An 18,913-nucleotide genomic window follows, 5' to 3' on the forward strand; every position below is an offset into this window, starting at 1 on the left:
ATCGGTGTCTCTGTGGATGCATCCTTGCTGAAGAGCATCTCGGCTCAGCCGAATTCACCTTAGTAAGAAACAGATTAAAATTAAACTGAAAGAAACTACTCCTGAAATGAAAGCAGCGCTCAGACACCGTTTGCTTACCACAAACTGCTGTGCCTTTGCTGTGCCATGGAATTGCCCACCCGTACGCTTTTAGCTGGTGGCAAATGCTCTCGGTGAGAACTAGCCTGGCCTGCAAAGAGAGAAGCTTAAATTTGGGTTGTTCTCCCGCGTGTGCTGTGGGATAAGAGCACACAGCCAGGCAGTCCTTGCGTGCGGGGGAGCCTGAGCATTCCAGCTGTCCACAGAGGCACTCGCTTCAGCTGAAATACTTGTTCCCCAATTACAAATGGGCTCATAAAACACCAAACCGCATGTAAAAGCCCTCTCGCGTGTTGGTCTGGAAAGAAATAGCTTTGCCGTTGTTTCAAAGAATTAGCGAGCCAACAACGCAAAGCTTTGGAGTTGGTTACTGGGTTTTTACTGTAGTCTCTACAAGCTATACAAAGTCTGAAGACATTGTACGTACAGTACATCTTTAATAAGAAGGGAGCTCACAGTCTACCAAACTCTGCCAAATAAACTTTTAATACATACTGTACTTCACTCAGCAGTTGTCCATCTCTTCTTCATGGAATATCTAACAGCTCTAAAAATATTTTCTTGGAAGAGGATAGAATTATCATTGTTATATATCAATCAAGTATGGTTAATGAAGCAAAGCCAGCATGCTAATATTGCACAAGGGGAAAAGCCTCCAGAACACAAGTAGAACAACAAATGCCCTCGAAATTCTGCCGAAGGGAACAGGAAGCTCTGGATGCCGCATCGGTAGGATTCGTGTAGCTCTTAGGCGTCCTTGTACCGCAGCAGGTTTGCTTTGCCTCTTCACTGCCACATTTCTCTCTGAAATAGGTAGGGATCTTCCAGACCATTACAAAAAAGAAAAAAAAAGAATTTACAGCAGCTGCAGCAAAGTGTGGTACTATTCGATTTCTTGAAGAGTGAGGCTTTTATTTCAAAATATCATGTATTAATATATATATATTTCTATATATATACTTTAACTGGTATAAAGTAAATTGTAGATCCAAACTTATACTGTTGTTTGTACTTCACAATCTCGGAAACTTTACCAAAGGAACCATTTTCTTCATTTTTATTTTCAGCTGTCAAAAATCAGGGGCATTATTTCCACTGAATACTTTCTTTCACACAGTAAAGCCACTGTTGTTATCTGGTAAACAGTCAAAGTGCAAATAAGAAATCCATTTGGCTTGTAAATGCTGAGATGGTTTTAAACTTTCAATACTTTGTCCTCATAAATCAGCAGGGCTTTCACTGTCTCCATGCAGATGGCACTCTGTTAGGTCCTCGGGTGGATCTGCAGTAAGAAAGTATGAAAGAGTCCGTTATATAAAACGTGCTAGGAGAGAAAAGAAAGACCTAGGTTTTGCAGCACTTTGTTCTGCCTATGATATAGCTGAATTCAAATTGCAGTATTTTGGGGGGGTTCTTTTCTCTTGGGGCTGCAGGGATTTAAGGATGTGCTCAGCGCAGACCCTGAGTAAGCTCCTGCCTGTACACTGGGAGACGTTCGATGTGCATCCACCACCCGGGCTGGTGGCGCAGGAGATGGCAGGACAGCTTTGGGCACGGGCCATGCTCACCCCAGCCTTCCACCCTCCCCTTCATCAGAGTGATGCCAGTAGCTTCTGCTAGACAAGGACATGCAGAGGAACCCATCTTTCAGGTTCATTTGGACCTCTACCAACCCACTTACCCAAAGAGGGGCAGGAGAGTGTCTAGCTATATAGCAAACTGGGAAGTTTGACCAACTTCATCTACTCACCCCGGTTGAGATAACGCGGCCTGCGACAGACCGTAAAACCATTGCTCATTATGACTAACACCACAATTGATCTGAGTGAGTGCACTAATGGCTTGAAGAGGAAACACCACCGCCCAGAGGTTTTTTTTTTTTTTAGAATGCTGAAATAAGAATGACTGACCAGAAGCAAAAATAGCTCTCTCGAGGTAAGGCTCTTGTCTCTTTCCCACATTGATACACACAGATGAATGGCACAAGGGGTCCAGCCCTTTCCTAGACGACTAGATCAGCAATGAAACTCAAATGGACTTGAATATGAGCAGGCTCAGGCATTCAATCAGGGCTACAAATTATTAGCTAAGCACTAGGTGATATGATGAAATGCAGCAGTAAATCTTATAGCAAGAGATATTTACTATCTCGTGCTCTACTGCTTTGAACTGACCTCTTAATTGTAGAGACTGTAATCACAAAAATAGAGGGATTTCTTCACTGCTGTAAAGAAAAACTTAATCTGGAAAACATCTGACATATTAACCTAGTTGGACAGCTTACAAAAAGAAACTAAAACTCTGGATTCGTTTACCATTTCCTTCCTTCCCCCAGTTTCCATCTTCTGCTCTCCTGGTTTGCCACTGACAAGTGACCCTGCTGGGTTTTCTCTCTCGGGATGAATACATCCCTTTCTTGTTTGTACACTGCCTTAAGAGTTTGTGTGGTTGGTGCAGGAGCAGGGAATGACAAGGGACCACGGTGCCAACTCTTGCTGCAGCAAGAGTTGAGCGGTGGCTGCTAAGAAATGCGATGCTCAGGTCCCTCGGGGAACCATAAAATGGCCCGCATTTCTCTGATGGCAAAATGTGGGGTAAATGAAGTGTTACTCTGGAAACTGGGGGAAGGGTGGGCAGTCAGGGAGGGCGCAGGCTGTGAAGCGGGAGAGGTGCTCCAAGCTGAGCTGCTCTGCCAGTCCCCAAGTGCTCAACGCTTTAATGTCCATCCCCCACAGCATCATCAGAAAAACAGCTTGTTGAAGTATTCAGAGGGCTAGTCCGTGAATGCCAGGTGTTATTAGTGTGGATTACATAAAAAGGGTGTTCTGCAGTGCAGCGCGTGCGTGGGAGCCCAGGCAGAGAGCCCTGGGGGGGAGTGCTGCGCTGCTCGAGGGCCCTGCAAAGAACTGCACAGAAAGTCCTGTGTAGGCACCAATCCAATCTCAAGGGCCTGTGAGTGACTCCCTCACTCAGATGGGAACTCATGAAACATGGGATGCACGAAGAGCCGTGTTTTTGTGTTTTTTCAGCAGCTCTGGCTCTTACAGGCATTTATGTGCCCTTGTGGGCACTGTCTCCCAGCATCCAGGCTGAGACCGTGCTCTGGCATTTCCCCTGGTGCCACTTGCTCTGCTGAAATGTAGTGATGTGATCTCCAGCCAGGTCCTAGTACAGCTCCCAGAGCCCCACATTGTTAAGGAAAGCATTGAAACTTTGTTCTTAAAAAAAAAAAAAAGAAAAAAAAAAGAAAAAAAAAGAGGAGTGAATAGGGATTAAAAAAACTGTTGAAACTGCTCCAAAAATTGAATTACAAAATGATTTCTTTCCAGTGTTTGTCACCTGCTTTGACCATCAATAGAAAACAAATCGATTTACAGAGGCCGTGAGCTTTATATCTTTGGCTTTACCAACTTAATTAGTGAGCTATGCTAAAGGACTAAACATGGGAATAAATGCACGAAAAGGAAGGGAGGATGTGCTGGCAAAGACTTCACTGGATCTGTTGTCCACTTTCTTCTGACACTAATCAGTATTAATCACATCTGAGAACCAACCATGAAGTAATACACTACACTGTAAAATTACATATATTGTGTACACCCATGTATTCATATATATACATATACTTATATATGTTCATATACTTATATGTGATTTACTGTGGGCCTTGAAGAATACACTAATAGGTATTTCAACCCCGCGAGTCCTAAATGTGAATATTTTCCTTGTCAGGACAGCAGCTGCCTAACATAAATGTGTTTAGTGTAAGGAAAAGTCTTCATTAAAACAGTTTATAGTTTACAGCCTATGGTGACTTGCTCTAGCTTTTTGGCTAATCACCACAGATATATCTAGGATGTTGACTGATTTGTCTTGTTCCTTCCGCTTTCTTAACTTCCTTAACTACATAAATTAGACACACATGGCCCAATCTTGCAGCCTGGACTGGGGTCAGTACAGATTATAGTGTAATCTCTTTCTCTGATGCCATCTGAAATGACAAAACAAAGAAAAAAATGCCTGTTTCAGGATTGCTTCTATTATTTTATATTTATGTTGCTAGACTTGATGCAGCAGTACGGATTCAAGCAAAGTTTCAGGGATTATGAAGTAGAATTTTTGCTTAGAAAATGCAAGAGACAGTTGCTAAGCACATCGTGTCATGTTGCCTTTGTCAATTGGGTTCTATAATGATATTTTACAGCAACAAAGCAAAATTCTACTGGAAGCAGCACCATAAGGTACTCCCCTCTCAAGCTAATTAAAATAACTCCTGTGGGTAAATGAAGAAATATTTTTTCAGTTATGAGCACTCACTCTGTAAGTATTTAATTTAAATGAAATACAATAATGCATACTGAATAGATAGGACCATACATCTGCATATTAATGAAGCTGCTAAATTTCTAGCAATCACTTCTAAGATGCAGGCTATCGCCTAAAACTAGTTTATATGATGAGGGTTGGGGGAGTTAAGAGCAGGACAATTTTGCAGAAAAAAGCAAACGCAATTCCTAAATTATATAATTTGCAGACAGACTGCAGAAGTACTGAATTATTGTAATTTAACAAAAGTATAACATTCTTTTTCATGTTGCTTATTGCTTCTTTAATATCGCTTTCAGTGAGAAAAACGTTGCTTCACTGAAAACGACATGTAGCAGGTTTGGTCTTTCATTTTTTTTTAATTGCACTGCAAGGCACATACAGAAGGGCACAATCTTCCAGTGGTGTTTCAGTTGTGAGCATAGAGTGGTTTGCAGCAACAACAACACTCCAGGAAGAAATTGTGCCAAGGAATCACAGTTCCCTCCGTGCTTTCTCCTTTGCTCTGGGAGGTGGCAAAGAGGTAATATGCGTCCTGTTTTCAGGGGCCACTTACTGCCTTTCACAAAGAAAACCTCCTACGTTAGTGTGTATCCTAGGAATTTAATGCAGTGGTGAGATTAGCCGTGCCGGAAGGCACCATTCAAGAAAATAGAGATGCGATACAACCATCCTTGGGTAGGTCATATGGATGGAAAGAAAAGAATTCAGAAGGCACAGGGATCAGTTGGGGTAAAATCCCCTCCTTCAACGAAAGGCCTAGAAGACATGAAAAATGACTAGATTTAGGATTGTAGAAAAAGGAAGAAGTCAGGAAATCATGACACTAAGCTTCATGTCCCTGTGACTTAGTAGCTGGGTATGACTATGTAGAGCTTCTTAGTAAACACAGAAAAAATTCTTGAAAATTTGCTTTTTTTTTTTTTTCATTTAGCAGGTTTCAAAAGTTATATTCCAATTTAATGAAAAACAAAATGTATTCATTTATAAAAAGTATCTTGACTTGACAACCATGTAATTTTCTTGGAAAAATATTCAATTGTGGTATGAAAATGATTTAATTAAAATTGTTGAAGAGAGGTATAGGTGGCAGTTTTAAGAAAATGGTTGTGAAACAATTGCACAATGCAAAAGAAAAGCTAGAATCTATTTTTGGAAAACACTTTTTCTCCAAAGGTAATCTCATAGTAGGAGAAGTTTAGCCAGCTCATTCCCGCTCACTCTCTTTGCAGCCATACCTCTGCATTTTCCCTGCAATGCATGGTGAAAACTGTCACTGCCTGTTGGCCTGTGTAACCCAAATCTTCAGCATCTGAAGACTGTGTTACTCCTGAGTGCCCGGGGCTAAAGTTGCTCTGAAGTAACACCTGAAATGCTGAAACCCAGCACTGTTTCAAGCTATGAAGTACAGCTGCTAATACAGATGTGGCCTGGAACAGCCAAGGAATGGACATCGGATCCACCAGATCCCTTCCATCTAATGTTCTTCCCTTTAGCCACCACAAAGGGACCCAGTGATGTGCACTAGCTTTTTTTCTGAGGTGACAGTGTCTTTGAGAAAGAGACCTGGCGATTCAGCAGCTCCAAGCCACTGCTTACCAAGCCTGGATTCAGCTGACCAGCCTGAATCCATGTGAGTTTTCACTAAATTTCTCCCAACCAGAACCATTGGGCGGCTGAGGAGGTATGCAGTGATCTTTAAGACTTTTACAGCAGACATGATGATGGAAAAGATATGTGTGAGCAATTATTAGTGAGTCCCTTTCCTACTAAGACCTCCTAGATATAGACAGAAAGACAACTTACTCTGGTGGTCTTGATTTTATTGCCAGTCGCACACATCCATCCAGAATTATCAGGCAATGTCTTACATTCCTCTCCTTCTAGGCAGGGCTCCATCTCACACCACCATTTCCCAATCACTATTGAAGCTAAAAGAGAAAAGACAATGTTCACAACTATGTTATAATGAAAAATCTAATTAAATAATATCTCAAGGGTCTAACACTGCCTTTAAGAGGCAGAGTGTCCCTTTCTAAACCCTTCAATTGAAAAGTAGTTGCAAGGATTTCATATTTAATTACTTGTTTTGCATCCTGCATTCTCTAAGACAGTGCACTGCTTGCCAGAGCTTCTTTATACATGAGATCTAGTCTACTCTCATGCTGTGACTGCGGGGAATGCTGTGATGGAATGACGGAATGCTGCTTCAGACCAAAGGACCATCCACCCTAACAGCCTGTCTCTGCGAGTGGCCAATCTTATGGTCGTGGACATATACAAGAACAAGGCAAGTCAAAGAGATTTTCCCCAGAATATTCTCCAGGTCTTCAGGACTCGTGGCTTGGGGTACGCCAGAATAAATGGTGTCTGCTTTGCTTTCAGTACCTACAGCTGCCTTTTTCTTCCACAAATCTGTGCAGCATTTTTTGAACCCATGTACTCTTTTAGCTTTCACAGTACCCCATGGAGCATCACAATGAGAAATAGCAGGTAAGGTAATACTGAACAGCAGCACAAGTTCAGTTTGTTGAAACATGATTATGAATTTTATAGAAACCATATTATCTCTAGCAGTAACTTCTAATTTCCAAATATTTAACGTTGTAAATAATGACAGTGTTTGAATCTTGTTGTTTGAATTTAATTGGCACATATGTTTACAACCTTGAGTGTACCTTAATGAAGTTTCTTGCCTGGGAATTGGTATCTGTCTATAACCTTAACTGTATCTTAATGACATTTTTTGTCTAGGGATTTTGATAAAGTTTAGCTAACCTTGCAAACTGTGACTAGTTGGTGCATGAGTGGCTCGCTCTGTGGTTTGTTTTCCCTGGCAAGAATTAATTTCATGGTTGCACTCATGAAGCCTAACTGTCAAAGCTTCTCACACTCTGGCTCCAAGGGAGACGCTTAACCCTTTTGTATCTCCCCACGTAGCTGCTTCAAGCCCACAAAATACCTTTGAAGCAACAGACTACCTTTCCATCACACCATTCAGCTCTGGAAAATGCCCTGTTGCACGTGCAACATTTCAGAGTTTATAATTAAAGTCTTGATTTATTTTTTATCTAGATGTAATCTGTTTATGTTCACAAAGTCCTGAGGAAACACCCAGAGATGTGTCTGCAGTTGCTACTACCGTCCATTCCCTTAATTCACAGATACACAGATGAAGCTACATGTCCCTTTTTCTCTAATCTCTAACATATGACGAACCCACAGTGAAAAATAAATGCACCAAACCCACAGACACTCCTAGACTAAAAAGTGTGTATCATTAGTCCATTTCATCATGCAAGAGGAGGTTCTGTGTGACACATAGGACAGGAGAATCTAGAAGAAAGATACCAAACAAGGCACAAAAGAGGGACTCCAGCACTTTCAGTAACACTTGAACTGCACTCTTGTTTTCAGGTTAGGAGAGGTGGCCACTAAGTGGCCACAGCTTTAAAGTTACGTATCATCAGTATTACCTACACAGAATTTTACCCATCACATTATCTTACCGCACCTGCTGTTATCCCACCTAAGCAGCTGACTTTATTGCTCCAATCCTAATTTACTGGGAGTGGTTCCCCCTTTGATCTTAGTTCTGAAAGGAAACTTAACTTTTCATAGGCCTGTCCCAATTTAGCATTTTGTTTTCCATTGTGGTCCATGAAAAAGGCACCACTGCTAGCAGGGTCAACCCTCAGCTGCTTTATCTGGCAGTCTCACATAATTCCCTCTCCTTAACGGTCCCCTGACTTTCTGATCCATCTTCTTTTGCTGCAGACTAACAAACAGCACACAGATGCAGGCATGTAGGTGTGTAATACTGTAAATGTATATGTACAAATGGGAGACTTACGTATACATGCTTACACCCAAACTAAGCCAAATATCGTATTATATAGGTAAGAATGTAACAGAGAGAAATTATTTAGATGGGTTAAATGAACACAAAGATATGTCCTGGGTCCAGACAGGAAGCTATTCTTTACGTATAGCTGATAGTAAACTGGGAAATATAAATGGTAAATATAGAGTATTCATCAGATTTCACTTTTGTTTCCTTTAAAGTGCAATTAAGATGTCCTTCGGAAACGTGAGATCTTTGTTCCTCCGATAAGCCGGACAAACTAGCCTCTGCCGCTTGTTGAGGTACATGGTTGATCTGAACGGCATTGGGTCAAGATACTTGGCTAGCCATGCTGGAGAGCATCCACGTATAGCCCATCTTAGTGAAAAATAAACCAGAATGACAAGCAATATCTCTCGGCCAGCTAATTAATTCTAATGGGAAGCTACTGCAATTCAGGAATCCAGGTGAGTATCTCTAAAATAGGCCTTTCCTCGGTATGTGATTATACCAGTAGACATGCTGAATAACTGTCCCAACAGGAACACAGTTTTCATCCCCTGAGTTTACCTGAAACACAGGGAGAAACACCGTGGGTTTGAAAGCTCTTTTGGTCTGGAAGAAGAGTAGACTAAGTTGGAGCAAGTAAGCTAAGCTTAGAATAGAAAGAATAGAAAAGAATAGAATAGAATAGTTCAGTTGGAAGGGATCTACAACGATCATCTAGCTCTCTGTGTTGTCTTTCCTATTTCTTCTCACAGCTTATACCTCATTTTTATCATGTAATATATAATTTCTCAGAATGTACAAACCCACAAAAACCCCTTTACACCTGTGCTTGGAGGCAGTTTAGTGATGCTACTCACACACCATTTTCAGAAGGGTATCATTAATGCTGCTAACAGTGGAGAAAAGAAATATCTCTCTTTGCTATGCATGAAAAGGCATATGAGGGCTGAATCTGTGCTCTAATAATAGATTGTGCAGCGGGCAAACTGAAAAACCATATCCTGCTAAATACTGGCCTTCACAGCAATCATCAGAACAGAGCATCCTCAGAATACGTGAGGAGAATCCTGTGATATGGAATCAAAAGCGATGATCATAATTATTTACTAGTAGAAGTGCTGTAGCATTAAATTACCATGGAGAAGGATCCTGTGGTGCTAGGTACTAAAACCCACAAAACTGAACGCCCTGGTCTAGGGAGTTGACAATGTAAAAGAGAGATATGAGATGAATACAGACTGAGAGGTAGCACGGAGAAGCAATACTGCTCTTAGCAATTAAAATGATTTAGCTACTTACTGATGCTGTTAAATACAGCCCGAGTATTTGGGCATTGACCTTGAAAAATAATCAAACGCGAAGTTGGTGCTGAACCCTAATGCCAACTGATTCCTCTAATACTGTGCAGATTTTAGTGTATGTATATATTTATATAAAATTTGTGACCAACGTGCAGTTACAATCACAAGGTAGCCCACCCACAGGTCCACCAGTGAGCACCCTCACCTGTCCCTACCCAGTATAACTGGGCTGGAGACAAGGTTCCTCTTATAAAGGGCAATTAAGGCCATTTGCAGATTAAAAGCTCCTATTTGTCTCTAGTATGTAAGTGGGCAAATTCCTTTGTAAGTCTGAAGCACTACAAAGCTCGCTGCGGTATAGTCCTCGGCACCACGCTGTGGCAGGGGCGTCCAGAGCCCATGAAAATTATTTCCTTTGAGTCTTGTGTTTATAGGTTTTCTCTTCTATTAAGATTAAGCCTTTTAATCTTTAGGACCAGTTGTCCTTCTTGGGCTCTGCTGATCCTTTGAGGTCTACTTGATTTCAAAGTTTTACACCTCCAGCTCTGTTCAAAGAGGCAGGAAAAAGCTTTAAAATGAATCACAGTTTGCTGCGTTTGAGATTAGGTACACCTGTATGGGGACGGGGGGGCTGGAAAAAGCTTCCCTGGGGAATACAATTCAGCTTCTCTACATTTAGGTTATGTCGCTCCGAGATGTGCTGAAGCAGTTGTGTGAGAGAGAGAATTGTTCAAGTTAAGATGCTTTCCCTCAGGGCGGTTTGCATTCAAGATCTCCCAGATCCCGTGGAACCTGAGCTTCCCGGTGACCCAAACTGCTAATTCTGGATGAGAATTACAGACTCCCGTTAGTCACCAGGCATCACAGGCTGTGAGTGCTCACATCATGCTGAATTAGATGCCTGTAACGTTTTGGAGTGGTTTTCATTGTGTTCGTCTCACTGTCTAGGGAATATATGAAGCATGGAGTTTTTTCACGCAAGGCTGATTTGGCTGAGACAGATACCCTCCGCCATGGGGAAAGAGAAAGGATATGATATAAAAGAGGCTTTCCTACTCCTGCTTTGTTTGTATTTTGTTTTGGGTTTCTTTGTTCCCCAGCTCCTGCTAGTGTAAATAAGGGATCGCTTATATCTGAGTTCTTTTCAAGAAAATGCCTCTTTATTAAACTCTAAGCGTGTAAATAATGGAGCTGGGGAGAAAAGCAACTTTCTTCAGAAAATTCTTGAGATTCTTTTTTCCAGTCCAATTCACACTGGTTTTTGGGTTTTTGTTTTTTTTGGTTTTTTTTGTTTTAATCTTTGTTTGCAAAGCTATAGAAAAATTTTGACCAAAATATTTAATTTTTGATGTATAGATAAACAGACAGAAAGGCATTTGGTTGAAATGCATTTGCTAATCATGTACCAAACAGAGAAATAAACTGCAGAGAAGATATCTGGTGATGAGATTAAAAAAATGTTTACATAATTCTATTGCATTTTAAAATGAATTTGTTCCCAAACATAATGCCCAGAGCCTTAGGTGGCTGCAGGGAACTTCCAGCTTAGACTGAACTCAGTGGGCTTCAGCCTGTAAAGTTCATGAGAACCTTTGTAGGTTGCATAAGGGTAGTGACCGTGTTTTGTGCATCATCTGGAGCACAAAGCTTTGGTGTGTGAAGAGAGCTGACTGGGGACATTTTCCCCTTGAATTTCAGTAACAAATTATTCTATTATGGGACCACAGTAAAAATTCAGTGAGCACCTTCAAATACCTACATCTAAACTGAGATCAAATCAACGTGGAAACACTAACCATTCCATTCATCTCCCTCTCGAATCAAGCAATAGTTGGAAAAAAATACACAATCCATTTGATTAAAACTTCCTAACCTGTTGAAACCCCTGAACTTGTTGAGTTTCACATTCCTCAGTCTTCAAGTTCTCACATTAAACTGCAGCTACTGAGTCATTCAAAGCGGTGACTGCCCTCTTGCAGGTGATTAACAGGACACAGGCAGAGGGTGGTCTGGCAGAAAATGTGTGCACACAGCCCAGAAACTCGCAGGTACCTGCTTGTGTCATGTTTGCTACTCCAGGGTGTATTAAAAATGTAAAGACTTCTTTTTTTGCAGACAGAAGTCTCCTTTAACTTTTCTGCATTTGTACTTCGGAAATTGCTTTAACAACATGACAAACTATATATGACAATAAGTATAAAGACATTATATTTAACAATGTAACAATATGACAATGCTCACAGAGTAATATATAACTTTAATTCATGTTTATGGAAGACCCTGAAATACGAAAACAGAGCAAAGTATCATCATGCATTTTTCAACAGTTTAGAGGGAACATGCTATGTATTAAAATGTTCCAAGATTGCTTCTGCTTTTGCCATTATAAAGCCACTGCAGCTATCTCTTTTTGCATGTGATAAAGCGTACACATTTTGTTTATATAGAAATAGAATACAAAGGGATAGAGATATTAGATTGCGCTTCCTCCTGATCATAGGTATCATGTTACTCCAAGGAATAAGAAACAGAGTTCATTTTCAATACCAGTATGGCACTCGTTGCAGGATGGGAAAGTTTTTGCTTTAAGTATAAAGCATTCCATTTTAATCTAGTTTCCACCAGAGAAGATTGATATAAATAAAATTTAAATAGAGAACACATTTCACAGATGCCAGCAGTGAAAAAGACTTTGTCAGCTTAATGAAAAGATATCAATTTTCTCCACATTATTCAATAAATTGTGAGTCATTTTCTAAATGGATTAGATTAAAGGAAAGTTCAAACTCCCTGTGAGAGACTCTTGCACTGATGGAGACTTTTGGCAATGGGAATAGCACAGAGGTAGGTAAAATCTTTCAGGCACTTTTGTTTTTTTTTAAAAAAACTGATATAAACTAGAATAGGAGAACCTGTAACCCTGTGCTCACCTATTCCTTATACAACAAAATCTCAGAGAATTGAATGAGACATGTAGTTTCTCTTACTTTATTGGGATGTCATGGGGTGCAGATAGAATTACGGGGGTAGGAACATGCTTTCTAGGAGGATGAGAAAACTGGAGTGAAAGAACGTGTCATCTGAAGGGTTATGTATTTCACAAACAGGCTGAGATACTATTTACTCAGGGAGTTGTAAAGCAGTAGTCTGGTAAGTTAAAGAATACAAACCCGAAACAAAAGATTTCAGGTTGAATAATGCTGTCTAGGAGAAATACAGGATGCTTCCTACAGGGAGTGCATCAAACTATCTGCTTTAATTCAATCTTACTCAATTTTAGAAATGTCAATCTAATGCTCATGCAGTGTAATACTTTGCAGACTTTGATAACAAACCTCTCATAACTCTGGGAAAACTGACATTTCTCCAGTTTAAAATACAAGCACAGTGCAATCAGTCTGGCAAGTGATGTCTCATATCTCTTAATTGCCTCAGATCCAGTCTTGCTGAGTTAATTTAATATTTTTTTAATTGTAGTAAACATTAAAAAGAGATCATATTAAATTCTCTTATTTTAGAACTTTCTGATCTTTCCAATATTCTCCAGATTTTTTGAACAATGTTTCATTCACTGGCAGAAAGTTTAGAAAGAATTGAAGATTTTTATATTGTTTTTCATCCAGAATTCTTGATTTTTCATTGCAATATATTCAGCAGCCAGAGTAGGATATTTTTAAGAGTGTAATATATGTCTGAACAACCCTGTGAGCTGCACTAAAATATATCCATAAAATATGAACGGGCAAAATAGACACAAAGAATCCATGAAGAATTTCCAGATAGGGTCTACATAAACCAGCAAAAAAAGGTACTAATTCAACAGCGTGAGAAGACTCACTGGTGAAAAACCACTTACATTGCCATTTTCTAACAGTTGGCACACTGTTAGGTAAATTGGAATAAATGGCATAAGCATGTTGTATACTTCCCTCATAACAATATGACTAATGGAGATGGTGCTGGCTAATGGCCTGAGAATCAGAAACTCCCGAGGCTTGTTTAATCCCAGCTCCGCTTCTGACTTTCTCTATTACTACAGGTAAATCAACTTCTTGCTAAACCAATTTTCCATTTGTAATTTTATTTACTTAAGAGGATGAGTTATTTTTGCCGTGTTTCCTTGCATGTTCCTCTCCGTTTTTACCGACCTGCTGAGCTTCAACACTGTAGTGCAGCAGTTTGGGACTGACTTTTTTCTGCATTTGTACAACTAGAAGAATGGTGTCTTAGACTGAGACTGGGTTTCCTAGGTACTACGATAATAAATAATAACATTAAAATTATATGAAGTCAGTGTGCTGCCAGAAGGTTTTTAAGCACACGCCTGACTTTCAGCTGAGTAGAGATGGTCTGTTAAAGAGCAGATTTCACACAAAATAGCTTAGGTCTTGCAAAGGAATTTCTAACCCTCAATGCTGTTCGTATGCTGCAGCTCCATGTCCCGCTCTTTGCACTTTTGGAAACATATGTTGCTCAGACATATGGCTGAGGGGCATCCATAACTGAAGTAGGACCACAATTTCTCATGGGTGGCACCTTCATGGTGAGTGAACGTGCATCTTCACTTCCATGAGAGCATTAAAAATGACAGAACTCAAGTCCTCTGAGTACTTATAAAGCGTATACAGCTGTTCAGAGGTAAAAAACCTCTGTTTTGTTAGCTAGGTACGCAGATTAAAACATCCAGATTTTAAGAAGAACTTTAGGATTTGCATAATCTTCTGAGTCGGGTAGATCTCAGCAGCACTGAGTATAGGCCAATGAAAAGCAATCAAAATTTTTCTTAGGCTCTACAGTTCAACTTGCGAGATCTTTCTAAACTCTCAGATTTTAAGGTAATAAAAAAATGGAGCCACCAGAAGCTTGGAGGCCAACGGGTTGTAGCAGTCCTTCCCAGAGAGGTCGGCAGGTCCCGGGTCAGTTGAGCTGTGCTCGGCAGCCGGCTCTCACCCCCGTACGGTTCTTATTTGCTAATGCTGTACTCAAAAGGCATCATTGGCTTTTTTAGTTACTCCACATTCCACTGAGCTCAGACACGACGAACGCTTGACATTTTTTTCTCTGAAAGTTATGGATCACAGTTGATATTATAGCTGAACCTTCACTGCATTATCTCTCTGGAAACTTGGTTTCTGCAACGCGAGGCAGAGCGAGCCTCGACAAAACAGGTTTTTGCAGATATCTGTGGCAGCGAGGAAGGACATGAAATGATAAATAAACCATGTATGATAAACTTGTCTCCCCAAAAGCGCATAGTGTATTCTATGACCTTCCAGAGTGCTAGGACACAGCCTTGCATTTTTTTTCTTGGATATTCTTGAATTCCTGCAGAGCACCATGCATCTACGGCAAGTGCTGAGCCACCCACCTTTGTTTATAATTTTATGCTTGTGAGCTTATTGGTGTTTGACATAACCCCGCTGTAAAGACAGTGGGTCATTTGAGAGCAACCTGCTGACACTAATGAGTGCTAATGAGACTAATGAAAACAGGAAATGTTCACATGCAGGGAGCTGAAGTGAATGCAGGTGACTGAGGATCCCCTCCCAAACCGTATGGGGAAAATCGGGCTTTGGTAGGTCAGCGAGACCCACTGCTGCTGAGGTTTGGAACTGAATCCGTCCCTCGCTGCAGAACAAAGCTGAGAGGAGGCTGATAAAATATTTGTGCAGTGTAGCAGTATTATTTACACCCTATTTGAACTGCTTCTGGATAGCCAAGAGAACACTTAATCTTATTGTTATATATTTAATGAAACGCCAACCAACCGCAGCATAATTATGCATTTTTGGAAGGACAATAGGAAGCTGCTTATAAATATTCACACACATGTTTCAGACCAGGGTTGAGCACTAGTGTGCCACCAAAGAAGAAAAATGTCTCCATGCAATGTTAAATTTTCATTAATAATAATTCATTAATAAAGTAAATGAATGAGTTGAAATGCAGCGAGAGAGAAGAGCCAGGCTGTGAGATGAGGATAAGGGAGGCACACAGAGGTTTGTGGGTGGCTGCGGGGACTCGAAGCCATATCTATATCTATAATCTCTATCTATCTGATGAGCTGCTGTGGTCCTGATGCTGCTGCGGAGATGTTTACTAGCACAACTAGTATTGCTGGGAAATGGCTGTGTTGAACCAAAGATATAATTGCTATGACTTTGTCCCTCATGATGGTGGAAGCTAGCACCCAAGAGGAACAATTATTGCCTGCTTTTGCATTAGGAACCAATGATCCGTGTTTAGGGTCTGATCCAACAGTTATTGAAGAAATAGGAAAAAAAAAAATCCTCCTTAGTTTTTGCAGGCTTTGGACCAAATCTGGTGTCTGTAAAAGTTGCTGTTTGCTCAAACGTGAATCCCCTGCACCACAGGAGGCTGAGTTTAGTGAGGTGGAAGGGAAAAGCTGCAAGATGGGCTCTGAAGGGTGAAAGTCTTATGAAATTTTGACTGAATGAGGTGCCAGAAATACAGCTTAACAGGAAAGCACTCTATGAAAGAACGCTGAAAATGAATAAATTATACAACTGGCATGCATTTATAAGGCATAACAAAGCATGCATAATATATTGGATAGTTATCAGTTACAAAATTAAGATCTGGTGTGCTGCTTGGGTATAAATTGTGTAGTCTTTGTCTCTTCTTGTTTCCAGTCGACAGACAAGACTCCTGTAAACAAATAAATAAGGAAAAGTCTTCTATTGAATATTTAGAAATTAATAACACCTAATATGATTATGTGTTATTGGTCAATGAAAGATACCTTTTGTTTTAAGCTTTGTATATGTTTTTCCAGGGGAAAATGATTATTCTTTTTAAAATGCAAGCTATAAAATTGTCACAGTATTTTTCATAGAAAAAAAAACCCAAAGTTCTCTGTGCTTTAAAGGCCTAAAGCTGAATCTTTAAGTTTAGAAAATGTGAAAATATGTGGCTGGGGTTCCAAGTGTGTCTCTGTAGTAGTAAGGGCTGTCAGGTGGGTACCTGCTGCTGAAGAAATCGTGTGAGGACAGAAGTGGCAAAAGACCTGAAAGCACGATGATCAGAGATCAGTGTGAGCAGTAAAAGGGTGATATTTCTCCTAAAGTCTGGATATCAAGGAATTTTTGGAAAAAAAGACTGCTAAGATGTGATTCACTTGAAGCCATCTGCTATTCTTCCCTTAAAAAGGATGAGAAGAGGATAATAATCAGAGCTGGAAAATCCCTGAATCAAAACACTCCATAATTTTGAGTTCATTATAAGAATCTAATGTCTTAAAAGGACCTGAATATCACTGCTGGTCTGAGCCTCTTACTGGGTTGAGTGGTAGATTCAGCAATACATTGAGGCGTGTGATTAAATATGGATTTCACCCATCACTTTAGTGCGTCAGGCTTGCACTTTTATAGGAGAACCCTTGCTTGAGGTGTCATCCTTTCGGATAGGCTGACCCTGCCGTATGAAGATGGGGTTGGGCTGCAAGCAGCTCTTTGCTGGTATTGTCATGGTGGCAGGACGTGGCTCTGGAGGGACCTTCTTGTCCTCCTTAGTCCCACCAGTGCAAGCACCTACTGGTGTCGTCATCCTTATGTCCAAACCAGCCACCATCACATGTCTTTGTCCTGTCTAGTAGCAGTAAAGCTAAACTGGTTCATGGCTGGTGATAAAAACACTTCTCAAGCAGCTGAAGTTCATCAGTGCTTGACCTAATGTCTCATAATACATTCTTGGTACATTCTTTTTCTGCCCAAATCTTCAGCCTGTTGTGTCCTGCAGCCTAATAAAATATGTATAAATCTATTATCCAATGGACACACATGCAGAAGAACCACAGCCTTCTTTAATCACCTGTTGGCATGTGGCCATCTGATTTTCAGAATAAAGTGATGCGGGTCAAAGCCCTGATGAGTATAACCATGGATGACTCAGGGTGCTCTGGGGAAGGATGGGAGCAGCACTTTGCTGTTGTCTGTACCCACCAGCTATTTTCAGACAATATCAACTACAGAAATATGTTCATGGCAGACTGGTTTACAGCTGGTGGAGTATTAGTTAAACCCCCACCAGCCAACAAACTCATGCTGCAAACTAGGGTCAGGTGCCCTGCACTCTCCTCATAGGGATAATTCATTTTGAAATGATAAACTAAGGGAGGTTTTATTGTCCTAATGATGGTACTATGAACTTGCATTGGTGTGTCACTTTATGCACAGCGGTACCAAAAAGCAGAGCTTACAAATTTCTTTAGGAGGTAGTTTAGTTAACTTGTAATTATCTCTGCAGTGAGAGAGGATATGGTCCAAATTCCATAAACTGGGGATTGCTGTGGTATGAATAATACACCTATACAGCGCTTCAATCTCCACAGCCCAGCTCTCAAAATTTATCTCAGAAGGGTACAGTTTAAAATCTGTGTGGAGGAAACAGTTTTCAAAGGTTAAGTTAAATGAGCCAACTGCCACTCCACAAGGTAATTACTGATTTATGAAAATTGTTGTATTCATTCAAATCTCTTTGTTCTGTGATGTAAGACAAGTCTAATTTTGTTTTAAAGATTAAAAGAACATTTGTTTTTTGTAAACAAATCCCTAGCCACTATTACAAATTACATCATGCATAATCTTGACATGATAGATTTGGAGATATTTCAGTGCAACAATGCCAGTACAATTGGAACAAGAACTGCAAGCCTGAACAAAAATTGATGAATTGAGCACACGATACTTTGTATCTCATATCATAGCTTAATTACTGCTTCAATATGCATGGAATAAGAGAAGTAACTCAATTATAAAAGCTTATCAGCAAGACTTAAAAACAGTAAAATTCATGAGTGGATATTAAACTGACCTTAACTGACAAGCTTTTCTTTGAAATTATGTTTTCCTTCAGTGCTCATAATGCTTATTTACTATGCAACATTTTACAGAGCTGAGAAGTCTGTTAATGGGCACTTGAAATTTCATGGCTGTGTTGGTATTGGCACAGCTCATGTCTTTTTGCCTCCATTCACTTTAACTCTGAGTTGTATTATTTTAAAAGATGAAAATTCACTACAATTTACAGTGGTTGGGTTGTTTTGTTTTGTTTTGTTTTTAAACCTTGGAAGAGTCCCTGGATTGCACTTCTAGGTAAGTCTTTGCTACACATAATTTACATGATGACCTTACTTTGTTGTCCTTAAAGTGATTAATCCTGAATTTATACAAGGATCATTATTTCCTATGTAACGCATAAGATGTGCTCTTGAAAAAAAACAACAAACAAAACCCAACAGATGGAAGGAGCTGAGTCTTAGACTCCAGATACTCCA

At 40.2% G+C, this 18,913-nt stretch overlaps 1 protein-coding gene across 1 annotated transcript in view; it reads right to left on the bottom strand.

Moving 5' to 3' along the window:
* Positions 1-558: 558 nt before the first annotated feature.
* FAM19A1 (family with sequence similarity 19 (chemokine (C-C motif)-like), member A1) overlaps positions 559-18,913 on the bottom strand; it is a 230,833-nt gene continuing 212,478 nt past the window's right edge. Inside the window, exons 4-5 of the mRNA XM_009883595.1 lie at positions 6,271-6,395; positions 559-1,420 (exon numbers count right to left, since the gene is read on the bottom strand). Coding sequence (XP_009881897.1) covers positions 1,403-1,420; positions 6,271-6,395 — 143 coding nt within the window. The 3' untranslated portion in view covers positions 559-1,402. The remainder of the gene's footprint in view (positions 1,421-6,270; positions 6,396-18,913) is intronic.

The sequence above is a fragment of the Charadrius vociferus genome, unplaced genomic scaffold (assembly GCF_000708025.1).
Source record: "Charadrius vociferus isolate BGI_N301 unplaced genomic scaffold, ASM70802v2 scaffold324, whole genome shotgun sequence".
Taxonomy (NCBI): Eukaryota; Metazoa; Chordata; class Aves; order Charadriiformes; family Charadriidae; genus Charadrius; species Charadrius vociferus.